General features: G+C 42.5%; 1 protein-coding gene across 2 annotated transcripts in view; it reads left to right on the plus strand.

Moving 5' to 3' along the window:
• Positions 1 to 1,633: 1,633 nt before the first annotated feature.
• Positions 1,634 to 17,650, plus strand: part of SPAG9 (sperm associated antigen 9) — a 1,633,747-nt gene continuing 1,617,730 nt past the window's right edge. For both annotated transcript variants that reach the window (XM_085617154.1, XM_085617155.1), the window contains exon 1: positions 1,634 to 2,044. In XM_085617154.1, coding sequence (XP_085473280.1) covers positions 1,745 to 2,044 — 300 coding nt within the window. In that variant the 5' untranslated portion in view covers positions 1,634 to 1,744. The remainder of the gene's footprint in view (positions 2,045 to 17,650) is intronic.

Below are 17,650 nucleotides of genomic sequence, written 5' to 3' on the forward strand. Positions count from 1 at the left end.
TGAAAATTTTATTACCGATGATGTTTATTGTGTATTTTAATGTACTGTGTTTTAAATGCTGCTTTTATGGCCGAAACAGGTCGAAATTAAGTATTATTGAATTGAATTGATTCTCAATTTCATGGAGTAGTGTTTCAATTTTCTTTCCTTGTTTAAGTTCCATGTTCTTGCTTACCAGATTACAGTCAAATGTAATTCTTCTGTTGTTTTTTAACAATAACCTGTATTTCGTCTTTTAGGAACATTAATTTGATTGTGAATTTGAGTATATTATACTTTTCAAGGAATTAATTATAAACATGTCGTCCTCATCCAACAATGTGATGCAGCCACCACCTTTTCTTCCTAATCCAGGTAAACCACTTATGCCATGGCATAGATGGTTTAGTATTTTTGACAATTATTTAGAAGCTATCGATGCAACAAAATATTCTGCGGGAAGGAAAAAAGCATTGTTGTTTAACCATCTAGGTAATGCTGGGCAAGATGTTTTTGATAACTTACCTGTAGTACCATCCCCATCTCGTGATGATGGTTGGAATGTATACGAAGAAGCTTTAGCTAGGTTGGGGAAACAATATGTAGATGAACCGTCTGTTATGGTGGAACGTCACTTATTTTTTAAGCGTAAACAAACACAAGAAGAATCCATTGAGGATTATTTAGCCGTGTTACGTGTTCTAGCGGCGAAGTGTCAATTTGCATCTCAATTGGATACATATTTGCGGGATCAGTTAGTGTTTAATTGTCATAATAAGAAAATACAGGAACGTATTTTAACATGTAAGAATCCTTCGTTGGATGAGGTTATGGACATTGCAAGAAGCATTGAACGATCTGTAGTCCCGTCCAAAATTTTGACACAAGATCCCACCAGTAAATTAGATTCTAAGGTATTTCAGGTTGATGCTAGTTCCAACAACAATGAAACAAGTATAAGTGCAGTCTCCACAAAAGTAAAAGTTAATAGTTCTTCAGAAAAAAAGGGTTGATGTTATATATGGAATCTCATTTCTTCCTGATTGGCCTTACTACACTTGCATATGTAACGTCTATCATTGTTCATGTAATTGCACGGTTAATATTATTGCAAGTTACTACTAAGCATATATGCACTCCAGCAATGGTTGTATACTGTGCTCCTTTCATCCTTCTCTACTTGCAACTGTAACCCTGCATGGGTGAAGTAAAAACGTACGAAAAAGCAATAAAAAGATTTAAACAAAAAAATACAATTAATAAATACATTGCTTATTTTTTGTTCACGAATCCTGCTTCCCCACCGAACTGCTCATATGCCCTGGGCCCGTGGTGGAGACATTTGGCTTATTAAAACAGCAAAATTGATAGCATTGTCAGGCGATACGCTTCCAGGCAAATCCGAGATGGGAAAACTGCTGAGTATTCGGGAAGAGGGGGGCAGTCTGAAGTTTATTAGCCGGGAGGCGAGATCGTGCTCTCTTGCGTGACTGGAACTAAGCGCTTAAGTGGCCCGGCCACGCGGCTTGCATAGTGTGCTCGCGTTCCATGCACACCGTCCACCGTATGACCAAGAACGCTTCAGGGTACTACTGTACTGAATCCCGGGACTTGGTTGGTGTGGGAGAGCATGCGCGCAAAGCAGTGCAACGTCACCGCGTAGCGTGCAACTTCATACGGCCCATTTTCCTTCTTAGACCTAGTGGGCAATCCTACTGACAACAAGGAAGTTTTGTGCATAGTGGCGGCTGTGAACTGAAGGGCCATGGAGGTGGAGGACGGGACCATGTACCAGGATGACCCCGGCAACAGCGCTGTCATGTCTGAGCGGGTGTCTGGGCTGGCCAGCTCCATATACCGAGAGTTCGAGCGGCTCATTGGAGAGTACGATGAGGACGTGGTGAAGGAGCTGATGCCGCTGGTGGTGGCCGTATTGGAAAACCTAGATTCGGTATTCGCAGACAACCAGGAGCATGAAGTGGAGCTGGAGCTGCTGAAGGAGGACAACGAGCAGCTCATGACGCAGTACGAGAGGGAGAAGTCCCTACGGAAGCTTGCCGAGGAGGTAGGGAGCGAACAGGAGGCGGGTTGTTTACATCATCTAGCGAAGTGGCGCGAAACAGCTGATAGCGCACCGGTTCCTAGAGGGACACGTCCCTGGCGCGCGCTTCAAACGGCACTCCTCCAACTTCCTCATAGCAGATCGTTTAACACCCGATAGTCCGCTCTTTCCCTAGCAGTCATAACAAGAAGCACGTGTAGCCACACCCCGCCTCCGACCACACCTCCTACCGGGCACTTAAGTACAGCCAGCAGCACCTATACAATACCTGCATACCTAATAAAGTCTAGCTGCAAGGGACGGAGGACTAGTGCATTTTGGGAAATGGCATCATAGCAATGTGTTCCCTCTTGTCAAGTGCTGTGTGCACTTGTGCAGCTATATATTTTGGGTAGTGTTGTAGAGGGGAGTCTTGTTCGCACAATTGTTGAAGCAAATCAGAGGCTCGCTCTCTCAGCAGATAGGTAGGTATAAGTAGCCTAACTACACCATCGTAGATCACTGACCGTGAGGGAGGCACGCTTCCAGGGACGTTTTAGCGCTCCAATAGGCTTCTAACTGCAGGGGCGGCTGGCACATATGTGCACCAGTGGGGCGGCCTGGCAACTAAGTGTTGGGTGCGTTGGCGTTTGCATGCAGGCAAGGCGAGTTGCAAAAAAATAAAGTTACTTACCTTGCCTGCTACACGTTCCATGCCCTCTTTGGTCTCTCCTCTGTCGGCTCCTTGGGCTTCAGATGCCAGGAACTTCAATTTACCAATCCTGGTGCTACTCTCACCAACATGAGAGCAGTGGCAGGACTGGGTGGAGCGTCCTGGTGGATGCTCCCTTAGGCCTTTGCTTGGTCTCCACCAGCTGTCTGAGATAGCTGAGTGGAGAGTTGCAAAGTACTCATGTCATTTTGGCCTGCCTAAGAGAGCCGACCAAAGTGTCATGTGCACTTTGGAAGGTCCATCTTGCTCCTCCATATCTCCCCTGCTGCTAGTCAGCAGCAGAGGAGGACATGTCCCCACTAATCCCAGCTGGAGTCTGCTGCGCTGCTAAACGTGAAAAATAAAATGACAATGAAATCATTCCAGTGCCATTTTATTTTTCACGTTTAGCGACGCAGTGGGCCGGGGGCGACGACCCTTGCCTTTACGAAAAAACTGCAGCTGGACTAGGGGCCACTCTCAGAGCTGGTGGGCTGCTAGGGACCAACTAATCACCTTAGTTCTCCTGCTTGTTGCAGACTCATGCAATGTGGGGTTGCATCAAACAATTTCTATTCGGGGTGATTTTGGTTTGGTCCCAGTTCTAGTGATTTTCAGCTGCTCATAAAGCATGATTATGACACGAAATGTTACACCATGCCAATGATTATAAATAGGGCTCCCGGTTTTAATTTATTTAATTTTTGGTTGATCCTGGGCAGTCAGTGCATGCGGTACTCTGCGCGGCATGCTGTAATTTAGACAGTGGGTGGAAGCACCTCCCATCTTTTCCATTCGTTCTTGTCCCTGCCTTTCATAAATAGCTGCTTTTGTTTGGCCAGCATGTTTAATTAGTTCCGCCTTTTGGTGTTTCAGACCCTTTCAGCAGACTGCCCCTGCCACATGTGGCCTTACACTTTTTCAAATACATATTAGTTCGTGCACTATTATTTGGGTGTTTACTTTGGGTTTGTGTATCATCACAGCATCCACTTCAGGGACGCTGCGCTTCCATTTTCCAAGGAGTAAATTTTTATTATAATCAGCGCGACTGCCGCTGCGATTGCGTTGGTAGCTGCAGTGCAGACGGCAACTGCTTTATTACTCACAGCTTGTTTTTTAAAGCCAGGAAATTAAGTGATACTGCCCATAATCACTGAATGGTGAAGCAACGCTAAGATTTGAACCCTTTGTTCCAAAGTCGGCTGGTCTGACATAGAGCCTCATCCCTCTTACCCCTCCCTACTGATCTTCCACTCAAGTTACGCTTAAAAAGTAGAGGGCTCTGTGAACAGATGCAACACAGTTTGAGAACACTTATGTTAAAGCTGCTGTTTCATATAAACATTAAAGCATTGCACCTTAATATTGTATTCAACAGAAAACAGAGCTGGAACAACATCCTTTAGTAAGCTGCTTTAAGGGTGCAGTACCTTATGTAGCTTTTAAACGTCCCTTTAGAATTCCAGAGGGACACCTAGTAACAGCCTGTGGTACCGCACCCTTGCCTTGCTTTATGGATTTTCTTTTATTGCACATGCTACTGTTTCGTCTTTCTTCTTTCTCATAAAGCACTACTCGTACATCAGTGCGTACGGCGATGGGCATAGTTTTAAACTTGTAATTTAGCCAATGTTGTTTCTTGCCATAGTTGCAGTGTGTGTCCAGAAACCATGGCGAATAGAAATAATTTTTTCACTATCTTCCACTTTAATGCCTTCGAATATTCGCAGTGACCTCCGGGAAATTGCAGTATCAAAGCGGCGAAGCACGACGTTTCAGATTGAACCATGTCTGTAATACAAGTAAGAAACATCATGTGGAGTAACGCTTGTTGTTGTATGGTGCTACCTAAACACCTCTCCACCCTCCTGTACTGTATTTTGTTTACGGGGGACAGTCTGTGCCTAACGCCCTGCTTTGTTTCTGAACTTCCTCGGAGTAGTCTGAAAAGACTATAATTTTGGCATTGGGAAGCCAGACCTCCCCAATTCATCTCATCTCCCGGAGTATCAAATCGCGGTCTTGGTAATTCAAAAAGCAAGCTATTAGAGTCTGTGAAGGTGTTCCCGCTTGTGGTCGGAGCTGGGCATCCTGTGAGCACACTCAATTACAGAGCATGATGAGAGCTGTGCCATCGGGAGGAAGTACCTGGGCCATTTGTCTAGAAAGGCTATCACGTCTGACCCTTCAATTCCCTCCGGAAAGCCTATGAAACGTAGGTTGTTCCCACGAGCTTGGTTTTCTGTGTCATCTACCTTCCAGGTGATCTCCTTCACGGAGGTTGAGATTTATGATTTCCTTACGCAAGGTATGGGATACATCCTCGACCTCTGATATGCGTTGTTCTGCCTGTGTAATATTTTCAGATACATTGCCTAAACCCTGACGTAGTACGGTTACATCCGAGCGGACTTCAGCTATTCATCCTTCCAGTGCCTCTCTGAAGGACTGAATCACCCGTAAGAGGGACGCATTGTCTGGCATGGATAGGTTTTCACTCTTTGCCCCGTGAGGTGGGCAATGACTTTCGCGTATCTGTCCATTTTCCCCTGTTTCGGTGGCCTCAGCTCCTTATCTCTGGCCATTGAAGGTGGCTGGCTGTGTTGGAGCACCACTTTGTGTTGATCATGTGACTGGGTTATGCCTGATTGAGAACATGATTTCAGGCTGCCACCGCTTGTCTGGCTGTGGGTATGTTTGGGCATATACAGGACCGGTGGTCTCATCCGTTTGTAAAGTAGAACCCAGGGGTTCCTCCTGGGTTGGGTTTCTTTGAGAGCCTTCCGGGGTGTGTGTGACTCACTACTTAGGCCCAGTCAGTGTCCGTCGCCCAGAGGTGCGTCTCTCTCCTCTGTGACTCAACCCAGGACCCGTCTATGCCCTACAGATAGGGCTGTCACTTAGGAACTCTTAGTATGTCGGATGCCTTGCTGTGAGTCTCTGGTGTGGTCTCCCTCTGTCCACACCCATCTGGGGTTGTCACCCAGGTCTCTGGATCCATCCCGGGCTCGTTCCCGTATTCCTCTTGTTGACTCCTGTAGTGTCCTGTTAGCCCCTACGACATCTTAGCTCAGTGCGGCTGCGGGACCCAGGGTGTCTTCCTTGTCTTCGGGTCTCGCAACGTTGGGGACGTCCCTCTGGGTCTTTCCAACTGGTCCTGGTATTACACCTTGGGGTCTGTTGTGTTCATGAAGGGGGGCGGCTGCTTTCACTTACGGATGACAGATCTTTGCAGACATGGGCACTCCCTTGCCAGCTCCCTTTATGGGGGTCCGGGTCACCTCCCCCACTGGGCAGGCCAGGCTCCTCTTAGCCCATGTGTTAGGGCACTGGCATTTCTCAGCATGGGGGCCCCCCCAAGAGGCCCCACGCTCCCCCGGCACCCAAGTGGCTGCGCAGCCCCTGTTGACTGCGCGGACCCCGGGCGCCACCTTCAGTTTCTCTGCTGCAGCCGAGAAGCCATATTAGTTGTTTTGATTGCCTCAGCAATTGTTTTAGTTGATATTGCAAAGCGCTTCATTCAAAGGACCGATAGCAAAGGAAACGGGCATAAACAATACCACTCACTTTTGTTATTAATAATGACAGCGGGTAATTTTGCTTATTATAATTGGTTCAAGTCAATTGTGAGTAAAGTATCAGTATATGTTTCAGAATAATTGTAATCTGTTAACTCAGTCTTGCTCAGCACAAGAACTCTGTCATGCAAAGTGCCTTCATGCCAGCTGCTTTCTACAAATGCCAGGATCTCCTCAAATAAAATGGAAACAATGACACAGGGCACTTGAACGTGTTTAAGTTGCTATCGATGTGTTGAAGAAAAGTGACCTTGTTAAACAGCTGTCTTGGCTCAGAAAGTAATTAAACAACTTTAATAATTTTTCTGGGGTTATACCTGACAACTCTGAATGTGAGCAGTGAGATGTTATCACCAAAGCTGTTTGCATTTCAGTGATGATCCAAGCATAATTGTTGAGCGACACAGATTCGGCACAAAAAAGCAAATGGCTGTTGAGTCAGTTGTTTACTATTTAGCAAAATTAAGAAATGAATACTCATATGAATCTATGACCTTTTGGAGCATTTTTTTGAAAGACCAAATAGTTGTGCATTGTTCTGGTTAAAAAAAAAAAAAATCAAGAGCAATTACTGTGTTGCAAACCCCCACTTTAGCCCAAACTGTTGTTAGACAAGGTTATTGAACACTCGGTCATAGCAACAAAAAACGTGAATTAAGTAGACAATGCCCATGCAACTTTGAACATGACCCCTGTGAGTGCAGTTTATTCATCTGCCAGAGCATATAGTATTGGTAGAGAGTAAAAGAAAAAAGAATAGATGTTATCCTTGTAGATCCTAATTTAATTCTCTGAAATTTAGCAGTTGTCCTGCTTTGAACAAAAAGTGCAATAAATGTGGAAGGGTTAGACATTTTTGCTAAAGAGTGTAAAAATGGCCAGAAAAATGTTCAGAAACATCGGGTAGAAGAACCGGATTTAGATGAGGGTTCTCAAAAGTGCAATTTGCAATGTGATATTATCTATTACGTAAGTTGGTCCAGAGAATAAAACAAGAAAGGGTAATCCTGTTTAGCAAGTCGATATTGATAAGTTTAATTTGAAGGTCAGCTTTTTTTGATCCGGGTTCTCCAAACACAATTATCTCGGATCAGCTTTTTCTTCAGGACTGGAAAGGGGTACAATTATTACCTTCTGATATTAATCCTTTTGCTTTTGGCGGTAACCATATCAATGTGTTAAGATATTTCTGGGAATCTGTTAATTCAATGGACTGGGAAATTTACATAAATGTATATGTTGCCAAGGAGGGCTATAGTGTTTTGGATCATTGGAGAGATCAGGGAGTATTCAGTATGGTTTTGTGACCAGACACTTTATATCCGATTAAACTCGTAGCTTTAGAGTAAAGAAATACTATGTACATTTTGAGCAGCCACAGGGAAGTCTTCAAGGGTGGTATGGGATTGTTTTGGGTGTTTCGAACGTCCGGATTATTATAAGAGTCATGTGTCCTGGTTTGTCATAAGGCCAGACATGTACCTTTGACCATCAGAGAGCAACATCATCCATTTTTAGGTCTCGCCTGAGCCAGCGCATGCGCTGCTCTGGCGAGACCATTAGTAAGTGGGCTTCAAAAAGCCGACCACAGCTTTTTGTGTGGCCTGGAGCTTGCGGTTACGCGCACAGTTACTAGCACAGGCGCCATCTGGCTTTCCTGTCTCGTCATGGCTCATTAAGTGCTTCGCTCACGGGCACCCTTAGAGCCCGCGATCACTTTCACGGGCGCGTCATTTTCACGGCCGCGTGGCCAATGCTTGTATTTATTTCCGTTTAGCGCGCGCGCTTCCTCGCTCGCACCTCTGCCCGTCATTGCATCCGTCCTTCCGGCGCCTGTCACTTCGTCTGAGCACACTCTCTGAGAGTAATGGGCATCCGTTTTTAAGCAATGCTTGTTTTATTTGCCTATTACTTTGGTGTTAAAATAAAAAAAGAACATTGTCATTGTATATGTGGCAACATGCTCTATAATTTGTATTTTCTTGTCCCATAATTTTGCCATTCTTGCCACACAGTGTGTTTTTTAAATGCCTCAAACTTTGTGTGGGGGCCCTTAGCACACACTTGAGCACACTCAAAAGGGGGATGTTACGGAGACAAGTTACCATCCCCAAACTAATTTCTGGACGTGGTCGCCTGTCGCCACCTGCAGGCCTAAAATATAATTTGTGTGCTGTAATCATATATAATCGCTACAAGAAAGATCTAAATGGCGACTGTTGATAGGGTTGAACGTGTGATTTTAAGGAGTTCTGCCTACAAAAGGTATTCCCTGTTCTTGTTTCCAAACATCCTCTCTTCATTCTTCTGATAGGGATCAGGGTATCTAAAATATGCCCACTACCACGGATAGAGTAATCACACAGTTACACGCACATACATTCATCATACGCTAGGGCCCATTTCACTAACACACGCTCAAATACTCTACCAGCAATAACCTGTGAAAGAAAACTCCTAAACACCCTGCATCGATATCAGGTCGATCAGATCTGGTTTTGTGACTGTCCTAATCAATAACATAATCTACACAACATATACAATAATAATCAGAAATATAAACCCAATAATTGACAAGAAAGAAAATTCAACACCATGTTAAAAATTATATTGCTTTATCTAAAATTAGTCAAAGTAAATCAATCAGAATAAATCATTTCTCATAGTTACCTATTCTAACTAAGTGTCAGAACGGGTCAGGACAAGTCTCTCGGTAAAGTCTCTCAAGACGAAGTCCTCAGCATCGATCCTCAGCAACGCAGATTCACGCGGCAAAGGCAAAATGGCAAGTGGCAAAAGGGTGGCAAGAACCCTCTCTAAGCTAACAGTTTTTATAATAAATTGAACAAAGGAAAGATACATTGGAACATAGGAAAAATCATTATGTCCGCCGGACTTGCTGAGCAGAGCGAGAAGGAAAGGATGCAACATTGCAACATTTGTGAACCTCCGCTCAGGAAAAATACACATATCGAAGACTACGGAACAGGAACCAAGAAAATAAAACATGTATCAAATTAATCCGGCTTCTCCTCGGCTATCGAGCCACAGTTCAGAGTTTCCCTCTAAGGCTCCTTTGTCTTTAAAGATTGCCAAGGACACTTTCACTTCTCTTGTAGAACTCCCAAAAACTGCTGCTGTCCTCATGGAAAGTTTCTCAACATGGACCATGGTCAGTTAGCTTCAAGACCATTTCCAGCAGGGGTCTCCCTCGTCTCAGTTTTCACATATTCACTCGAGGCCAGGCTCACAAAATCAGCCATCATGGACTAGGCCTCCATAGGCCACAATAGACCATCTCAATTAAAAGAAATAAAAACAACGTTACTACAGCATAATGATTTAACAGTGTTAACCCCACTAATACCCTTATGTGTATGCATTTATCTAGCTCTCGCGACATAAAAAGCATTAATTCAGACAGCGTTTTGTGCTCAAAATAAACAGCACACAGCAACGTTTAAACATGAAAACTTGCACGTTATTTTTTTAGGAAACAGAAACAGCACACGCATGCTAACCCTCGTGTAACTTTCTCTTATGTTAAAACAAACGGATTGATTAATAAAAACACACTTGCACAAGACAAATAATTAATTGTTATTTATTAATAATTAATAAAACGCATAGACATACTAGAGCTTCAAAAGCCCCTGAATTTTCTTAATGAAAACTCTGCTCCAGCAATCCCCCCTTTGGTGATTTTATCACCAAATAAACCCAAAAAAAAAAATTAGTGAAAATTTTAGTCCCATTTTAGGAGAAATCAGAAATGTCTTTTCCCCTTACACAACATTAAACACCAGTCACTCTTTCATCATCCCTTTTTGTCTCTAAGTAAACACTCTCCCTCAATTCTTCTAGTTCAATTTCTTGAGGTTCTCTTTTCAACCTCTTATTTTTCTTCTCCTTATTCAATTTCTTCCTCCCTCCCCTGTTTTTACAACACACACACACCAATCTTATTATTAATAAAGCCACAATTATACAAGACAAGGGAAACAATATTCTACCTATAATAGTACTACCTATCTTTGCAATAAAATCCTTAACAGCTATCATTTTATTAGCTATTTTAGTCCACAAACTCCCAGCTTCAAGTGGTACTAATTCTTCATGCAAATCTGTAATATTTCTGATATAGACCTTCAGGTCTTTACTTTCGTCAGGAATGTAAGTGCAACAATGTTGAACTTTCAATATTCCACAAACTCCACCCTCCTTGGCCAATAGAATATCAAGGGCAAGTCGATTTTGCATAGACATGGCACGTACGGCACTTAATTCCGTATTCACCAAAAGAAACCCTCCTGCGGTATTTGTCAATAAGCGATCAACCACTGTGGACAGTTTCCGAATTCCATAAGCATTTAAAGAAATTCCCACTGCTGGAATCAAAACCCCAAAAATATCACCCACAATTTCAGACCAAGTTTCTCTCTTAAAACGTGTTAATAAGTTAATATCTTCTACATCTCTTATTTTATCTGTATGAAAAATCTTAGGAAAAACTAGGCCCACATAACATGTGCCATACCAATGGTCCGGCAACTTGTAATAAGCCTTGTTCCCACAAACATAGTACACTCCCGGAAAAATTGTATCTTCTCCACCTCTGAAACCCCAACCTGTCGCACAACAAAGTATGTATCATGGCACTCACTAGTCCCCACAAAATATGTATCATATTGGGATTTCCTTCTTGTAATGCAAAGTTTACCCTTCTGCGGTGCATCTAGAGCTAAAGTTGGACTAGCCCCATTTCTCAACTCTTTTCCCATTTCAATGTCCCAAATTGTCTCACTCACTTCATATTTTCCCGCTTTCTCATGCATGTTCACTCTCCTTTCTTCTACCATATCCAGGAAAGCTTTCTCCTCTTCTTTCAAACTGCAAGTTAAATTATTCTTAAAAATGTAATCTAATGTTAATCCTTTTTCTTCAATAAAAATCTCACCAAAAGTGTTAGCTTCTTTAGCTGGATTCAGCTCTTTGTTCATTGGCAAATGCCCCAAAATACTATCTCTGTTAGACATCTTATAATCTACTTTCCCTAACAAATAAAAAACACTACTTAAAATACTACAAGAAATACCATATGTAGCTGGTAAATGATGATAAGTAACACCCTCTGAAACGGATGCAGGTAATTGCATACAAACGTAGCAATCCCTTACTTCCATTGTCTTCACATATTCATATAACAGTTTCGAAAAAACATTACTAGAAAAGTTATTAATTGACCTATCTTTGTGTGTGTAAGCATTACTAATTCTAATTGGAACTACTTCTTGTGAATTCTTCTCTACATTTGTCACATTTTCTATATGCATTCCAAACTCTACTCTAAAAGTAACTAATAAAACTAAAACACCCCATAGAAGCATTAATAATCCAGTACAACAGCAGCACATCCTACACCACCTCTTAAAGAAGGCACATCTATTTCTATTATCCTCTATGTTAGCCATTTTAGTTTAGCCTCTACTACTCCACTACTGTTTGAACTTCTTCAATTCTTCAGCAATTCTTCAGCTTTCAGTTTATCCAAATGATCTCTTCGTTCACTTGATCCAAGTGAATCTTTCTTTCACTCAGTTTGGATACTTGTCATTCTTCACTTCAATTTCTTCAACATCAAATTGTATCAGATCTCCAACATCAAGATCCTCAGTACTCGACTCTTCTCCAATGTCAGTCAAGAGTACTTTCAGAATTTCACCAGTATCTTCCTCAACCACTTCTCTCAAGACCACTTCCGGATTATCTCGAGTCACTGTTTCTTCTTTTCCTTCTTCAGACAGTGCCACATAAGACCATTCCGGTGATCTGTACTTTTGGTTGGGTCTTCTTACTCTTTTTATTTCCACTGGTTCGTTTAACTCCTTTGATTCTTCTCCTTCAGCTTTTGAACTTTGACTCGAAACTTCATTCACTTGTTCAGCTTTCGATAAATTTGCTCTTATTACTCTGTATCTCAGCCTCTTAACTCTGTTGTTAGGCCAACGGTCTCCTCTTAACACCTTCTTCGGCTTTATTTCTTTATTACTTCTTTCTCCAATCCAAGTTCTCTTTCTCAGAACTCGACCCTCTGTTTGTTCATCTTCATCATCTGTTTCAAGTGCCTCTTGTTTCCGTTTTCCAGCAGCTTTCTTCTTTTCCACAGATTTTTTCACCACTGTTTGAGACTTCCCTACTCCTGTCCCTCCTCGGGTCTCCGACACGCAATCTTCTTGCTGTCTACTTGTCCCTTCACCTGACTCATCAAGAATGTTCCCTACACCTCCTCGGGGGTCTTCCGCAATCTGTCCCCCTCTATTTTTTTCTGACCCTACTTCTTCAAGTATAATCTCAAGTGGTTCTTCAATCTCCTCCTCTTCCGATTCAGGAGTAGTCTCTGTGTGATTTCTTTTTTCTTTTCTTTTTCCTTCACTGCTGTTTGAAACCTCAGGCTCTCTTACAGAATTTGATCTTCTCTCTGATACTCGCAGTGATTCTCTTGAAGCTCTCTCTGCTTCTTTTCTCACTGATTCCGTATCTTCAGTATCTTCACCATCACTAGAATCTGACTCTTCAAAATACTCTTTACCAGTTCCTTCTTTTGGATTTGGAACTCTCAGAGTATGACTTGCATGTACCCAGTGCTTCACTCCAGCACACTTTACTGCAGTCGTCGTAGTCAGAATAACTTGTCTCGGCCTTCCCCACCTTGGAATCAAGCAATTTCTTCTTCTGTGCACCTTAATCCTCACCCAGTCTCCTGGACTCAGATCATGAGCTTGCTTCTTCTCAAGTGTGGTAGCTTCTTCTCCAACCTGGTGAAACACAGAATGAACTGCGTCAGCCAGGCCTTTACAGTAATCCAAAATCATGTCATCAGTTATTGTCACCAACTTATTGACAGGCACGAATGCATGGCGCATAGCACGTCCCATGATTATCTCATGCGGGCTCAAACCAGTAGTTCTATCTGGAGTAGATCTCATTGTCATCAGAACTAGAGGCAAAACATCTGGCCATTTCATGCCAGTGGCTAAGCACATCTTTCCAATCCTATTCTTGATCGTGCCATTAATCTGCTCAACCACACCAGAAGCCTCTGGTCGGTATGCACAATGTAGCTTCTGCTGTATTTTCAATGCTTCACAAATCAAACCCATGAGCTCATTTTGAAAATGTCTACCTCTATCAGACTCAACTGTTACTGGAAACCCATACCTAGGAATCAACTCCCTCAACAGTAACTTCGCCACTGTTAATCCATCATTTCTTCTAGTCGGGTAAGCTTCCACCCACCTTGAAAACAAACAGACTACCACTAGAACATATCTCAGTCTGTTCACTTGGGGCATCTCAATAAAATCAATCTGCATTCTTGTAAAAGGACCTCCTTCTCTGCCTATTGTTCCCAGACTCACCACTGTCTTTTTCCCAGTGTTAAATTGCTGACAAACTAAACACCTCTGACAGATACTTTCTGCAATTGTCCTGAACTTTGCATTGTACCAGGTTTGTTTAAACGACCTAACCATCGCGTCTCTCACCAAATGTCCCTGGCCATGATACATCCTTGCCATTGACGACAAGATGGAGTTAGGCATCACTGGTCTGCCATCTCTGTAGACCCAAACATGGTCTGTTTCTCTTGGAGCACATCCTGCCTTAATCCAATCTCGTTTCTCTTCCTCTCCTGCCTCATCTTGTAACTGCTTCACTTCATCCCAGGTCTCTAGGACATTAGTAAACATCACAGAAAGAAAAGACATTTCTCTTTCTCTGTCCCTATTAATGGACTGATTTGTCTTGGCGCAGTATTGCGCAACATCATTGGCGTACCTGTTTCCAATCGTTATGAAATCCTCCCCCTGACCATGGGCAGCACACTTTACAACTGCTAACTCCTTAGGCAGCTGTATCGCCTCAAGCAATTTTCCAATCATTTCAGCATTCTTTATTGGAGTTCCACTCGATGTCAAGAAACCTCTTTGTAGCCAAAGTTGGCCAAAATCATGCACCACTCCAAATCCATACTGACTATCAGTCAACACAGTCGTCCTCAAATCTTTCCCAATTTCGCAAGCTTTTGTTAATGCTATTAATTCAGCAACTTGCGCAGATTTTACTCCCTTCAATGGTGATGCTTCCATGACCTCTGAAACTTTGCACACCGCATATGCTGCACATAGCACACCATCATCATTTCTCAGGCATGATCCATCCACAAACAATACATGATCATTCTCAGGTAAGGGAATATCCCTTATGTCTGGTCTTGGTTTTGTACAGTACTCAAGCACATCCAAACAATCATGATCATCCTCCATTTTCACACCCACATTTTCAATGTCTGGCAAAAGCGTCGCTGGATTCACATTCACACATCTCTCGAGAGTCACATTTGATGCTCCCAGAATCACTTTTTCATATTTGGTCAATCGACTATGTGACATGTACTGTGTTCTGCTTCTTGTCAAAAGAATTGCCACATTGTGAGGTACGAATACCCTTACAGGATATCCCATTATGATTCCCTCACTCTGTTCCAGACTCCTGCATGTTGCAGCCACAGATTTCAGACAACCTGGTAAACCCACAGCTACAGGGTCAAGTGTTGATGAGAAGTACGCAATAGGCCTTCTCAATTGTCCATGTTTCTGGATTAACACTGAAAGTGCACATCCATTTCTTTCACTGCAGTACAGCTCGAATTCTTTCTCATAGTCAGGCATACCCAAAGCTGGAGCTTCACACATTTTACTTTTAAGCTCTTCAAATGCTGCCAATTGTTCTGCATCTAGATCCAATGGATCTGTCATTTCACTTTTTGTCAGTTTAATCAGTGGCTTTGCTATCAGGGAAAAATTAATTATCCACCGACGACAATATCCCACCATACCCAGGAACATTCTCACTTCTCTCTGGGTTTTTGGAGCTTTCATTTCTCTGATTATTCTGATCCTGTCAGTAGTCACTTTTCTCAGACCTTTTTCAATATTGTGTCCAAGATAATGCACCTCTTTCTTGCAAAATTGCAATTTGGCTGGAGATACCTTTAACCCTCCATCTGCCAGATGATTCAGTAAAGCTATGGTATCTACTTCACAAGCTTCACGTGTCTTTGATGCCACCAATAGGTCATCAATATATTGTACTAGCACTGAACTCTCGGGCATGATCAGACTTTCCAACGATCTTTTCAATAACTGATTGAATATCGAAGGACTCTCCGTATACCCCTGTGGGATTCGACACCATGCTAAAATACGCTGGCCAAACCTAAATGCAAAAATCGGCTGGCTGTCATGATGCAATGGAATTGAAAAGAACGCATGACACAAATCAATCACTGTATACCACTCAGCATTATGTGGAATTTGATACAGAATCACTGATGGATTTGGCACAATAGGACAACATGCCACCACAATTTGATTAACTTTTCTCAGATCTTGCACGATCCTAAATTTCCCATTGGGCTTTTTCAGTCCCATTATCGGTGAATTACACGGACTACTCAGTAATTCTCTCAGAACTCCTTGCTGAATCATTTTCTCAATTATAGGAGTTATCCCTTCAATTATTTCTAGTGTCATTTTGTACTGAGGAATGTTAGGATATGTAATTCCCTCTTTCACTGCAATTTTCACTGGATCTACATTATTCATCAATCCCACATCCTCTCCTGTAAAATCCCAAACTGCTTTTTTCACTGTATCTCTCAGCTCATGAGGCAAATCCTCCGGATTAAACACAGCAAATGCACCAATTAACTCACTCTCTCTATTTTCTAGAGTCATTCGGTAGAAAACATCATCATCTGGTGTCTCAAAAGCTATTCCATCCGGTGTACAAAAAATTGTGCAGTTCATCTTACACAATAGGTCCCTACCTAACAGGTTCACTGGACTCGTATCACAGACAATAAATCTGTGCATGTCTGAAAATTTCCCTATCTGTACTCTTACTGGTTCAGTAAGACGTGTTCTGATTTGTGTATTAGCTACACCAACTACTTGGATTGCTTCATCCGAGAGAGGAAGATTTCTAACATCTGTTGACCTGACAGTTGATCTTGTCGCACCTGTGTCTACCAAAAAAGTAACACTCTCCTCATTTATTTTCCCATCCACAAATGGTCCTGCCTGGTCTATTTCTAGAGTTGCACCAAGTATGCACTCTTCTTCCTCTCCTCGGCACCGTCAATAATCACCCTCAGACTCACTCCCTTCACTCTTTAACAAGTACTGCTGTACTTTGTTAGAACGTCTTGGTTTGTTTACCTGCTCATCATTGTAGAATCCTGAATCCTGATTATACTTTTGTAACCCTCTATTCTGCGGCAAGGGCGGTTTTGGCTCTTGACTCTGCTGTCTCACAACTTTCTGTTGTTGCTGTTGATTATTTCCTTCATTCTGGTTCTGCACCTGTTGATTTAAAGGTTTACTCTCATTACTCACTAATGGTGGATTAGGACATTCAGATCTCCAATGTCCCAGTTGGCCACAGTTGTGACAAGGGAACTTTTTCTTCGCTTCCTCAAGACTTCCTTTTCCTTTCCCTGCATATCTGGGTCTATTTCCTGCATTATTTCCTGGATTATTCGCCTGTTCCACTAACTGTGCTTCCTGTCTTTCTGCAACTTTCACTTGTGCCCACATTGCTTTCTCTTTCAGCTTTCTTTGTTTTGCTTCAATTTCATCACTAAAGTATTTTGCATGTCTCAGGATCTCATCTACTTTTTTACTCTGCCAATCCACTGTGTGCTCACAAATTCTCTCACCAATTTCAGGTCTTAGACCATATACAAATCTGTATACAAAGTGACTCAAATCTTTGTCACCCAGGTGTTCATCTCCACTGAATTGTTTAAAAGCCAGTATCAGCCTCTCGTAAAAAGCATGAACTGATTCTTTTGCTTCCTGTTGTGTTCGATCTATCTTAACCCAGTCTGTCTCTTTTGGAGGAACTTTACTCTTCAGGTATACCATCACCTGATCATATTTTCTCATTACTTCTGGATCTGGTGCCCCTGTTCTTGAATCTCTTGGATACTCCTCAGTAGGCCAACTCACAACTATTTTACACTCAGTCCACAAATCTGCTGGAACAATTATATCAAACAGACTATTCAGGTCAACCCACAGCACTTTTGACAATTTCACAAACCTATCTACCTGCCTATACCACTCGACGGGCTTTTATCTCAATCGAGGGAAATCATTCGTAAATGATAAAATATCCTGTCTGGTCCATGGAACATGTACATATCCTCCTCCAGGTATTTCTCTCATAGGATAATTATCCACTGGTTTCTCCTTTTCTCTTACTGGAAATGCT

The sequence above is a fragment of the Triturus cristatus genome, chromosome 7 (genome assembly GCF_964204655.1).
Source record: "Triturus cristatus chromosome 7, aTriCri1.1, whole genome shotgun sequence".
NCBI lineage: Eukaryota > Metazoa > Chordata > Amphibia > Caudata > Salamandridae > Triturus > Triturus cristatus.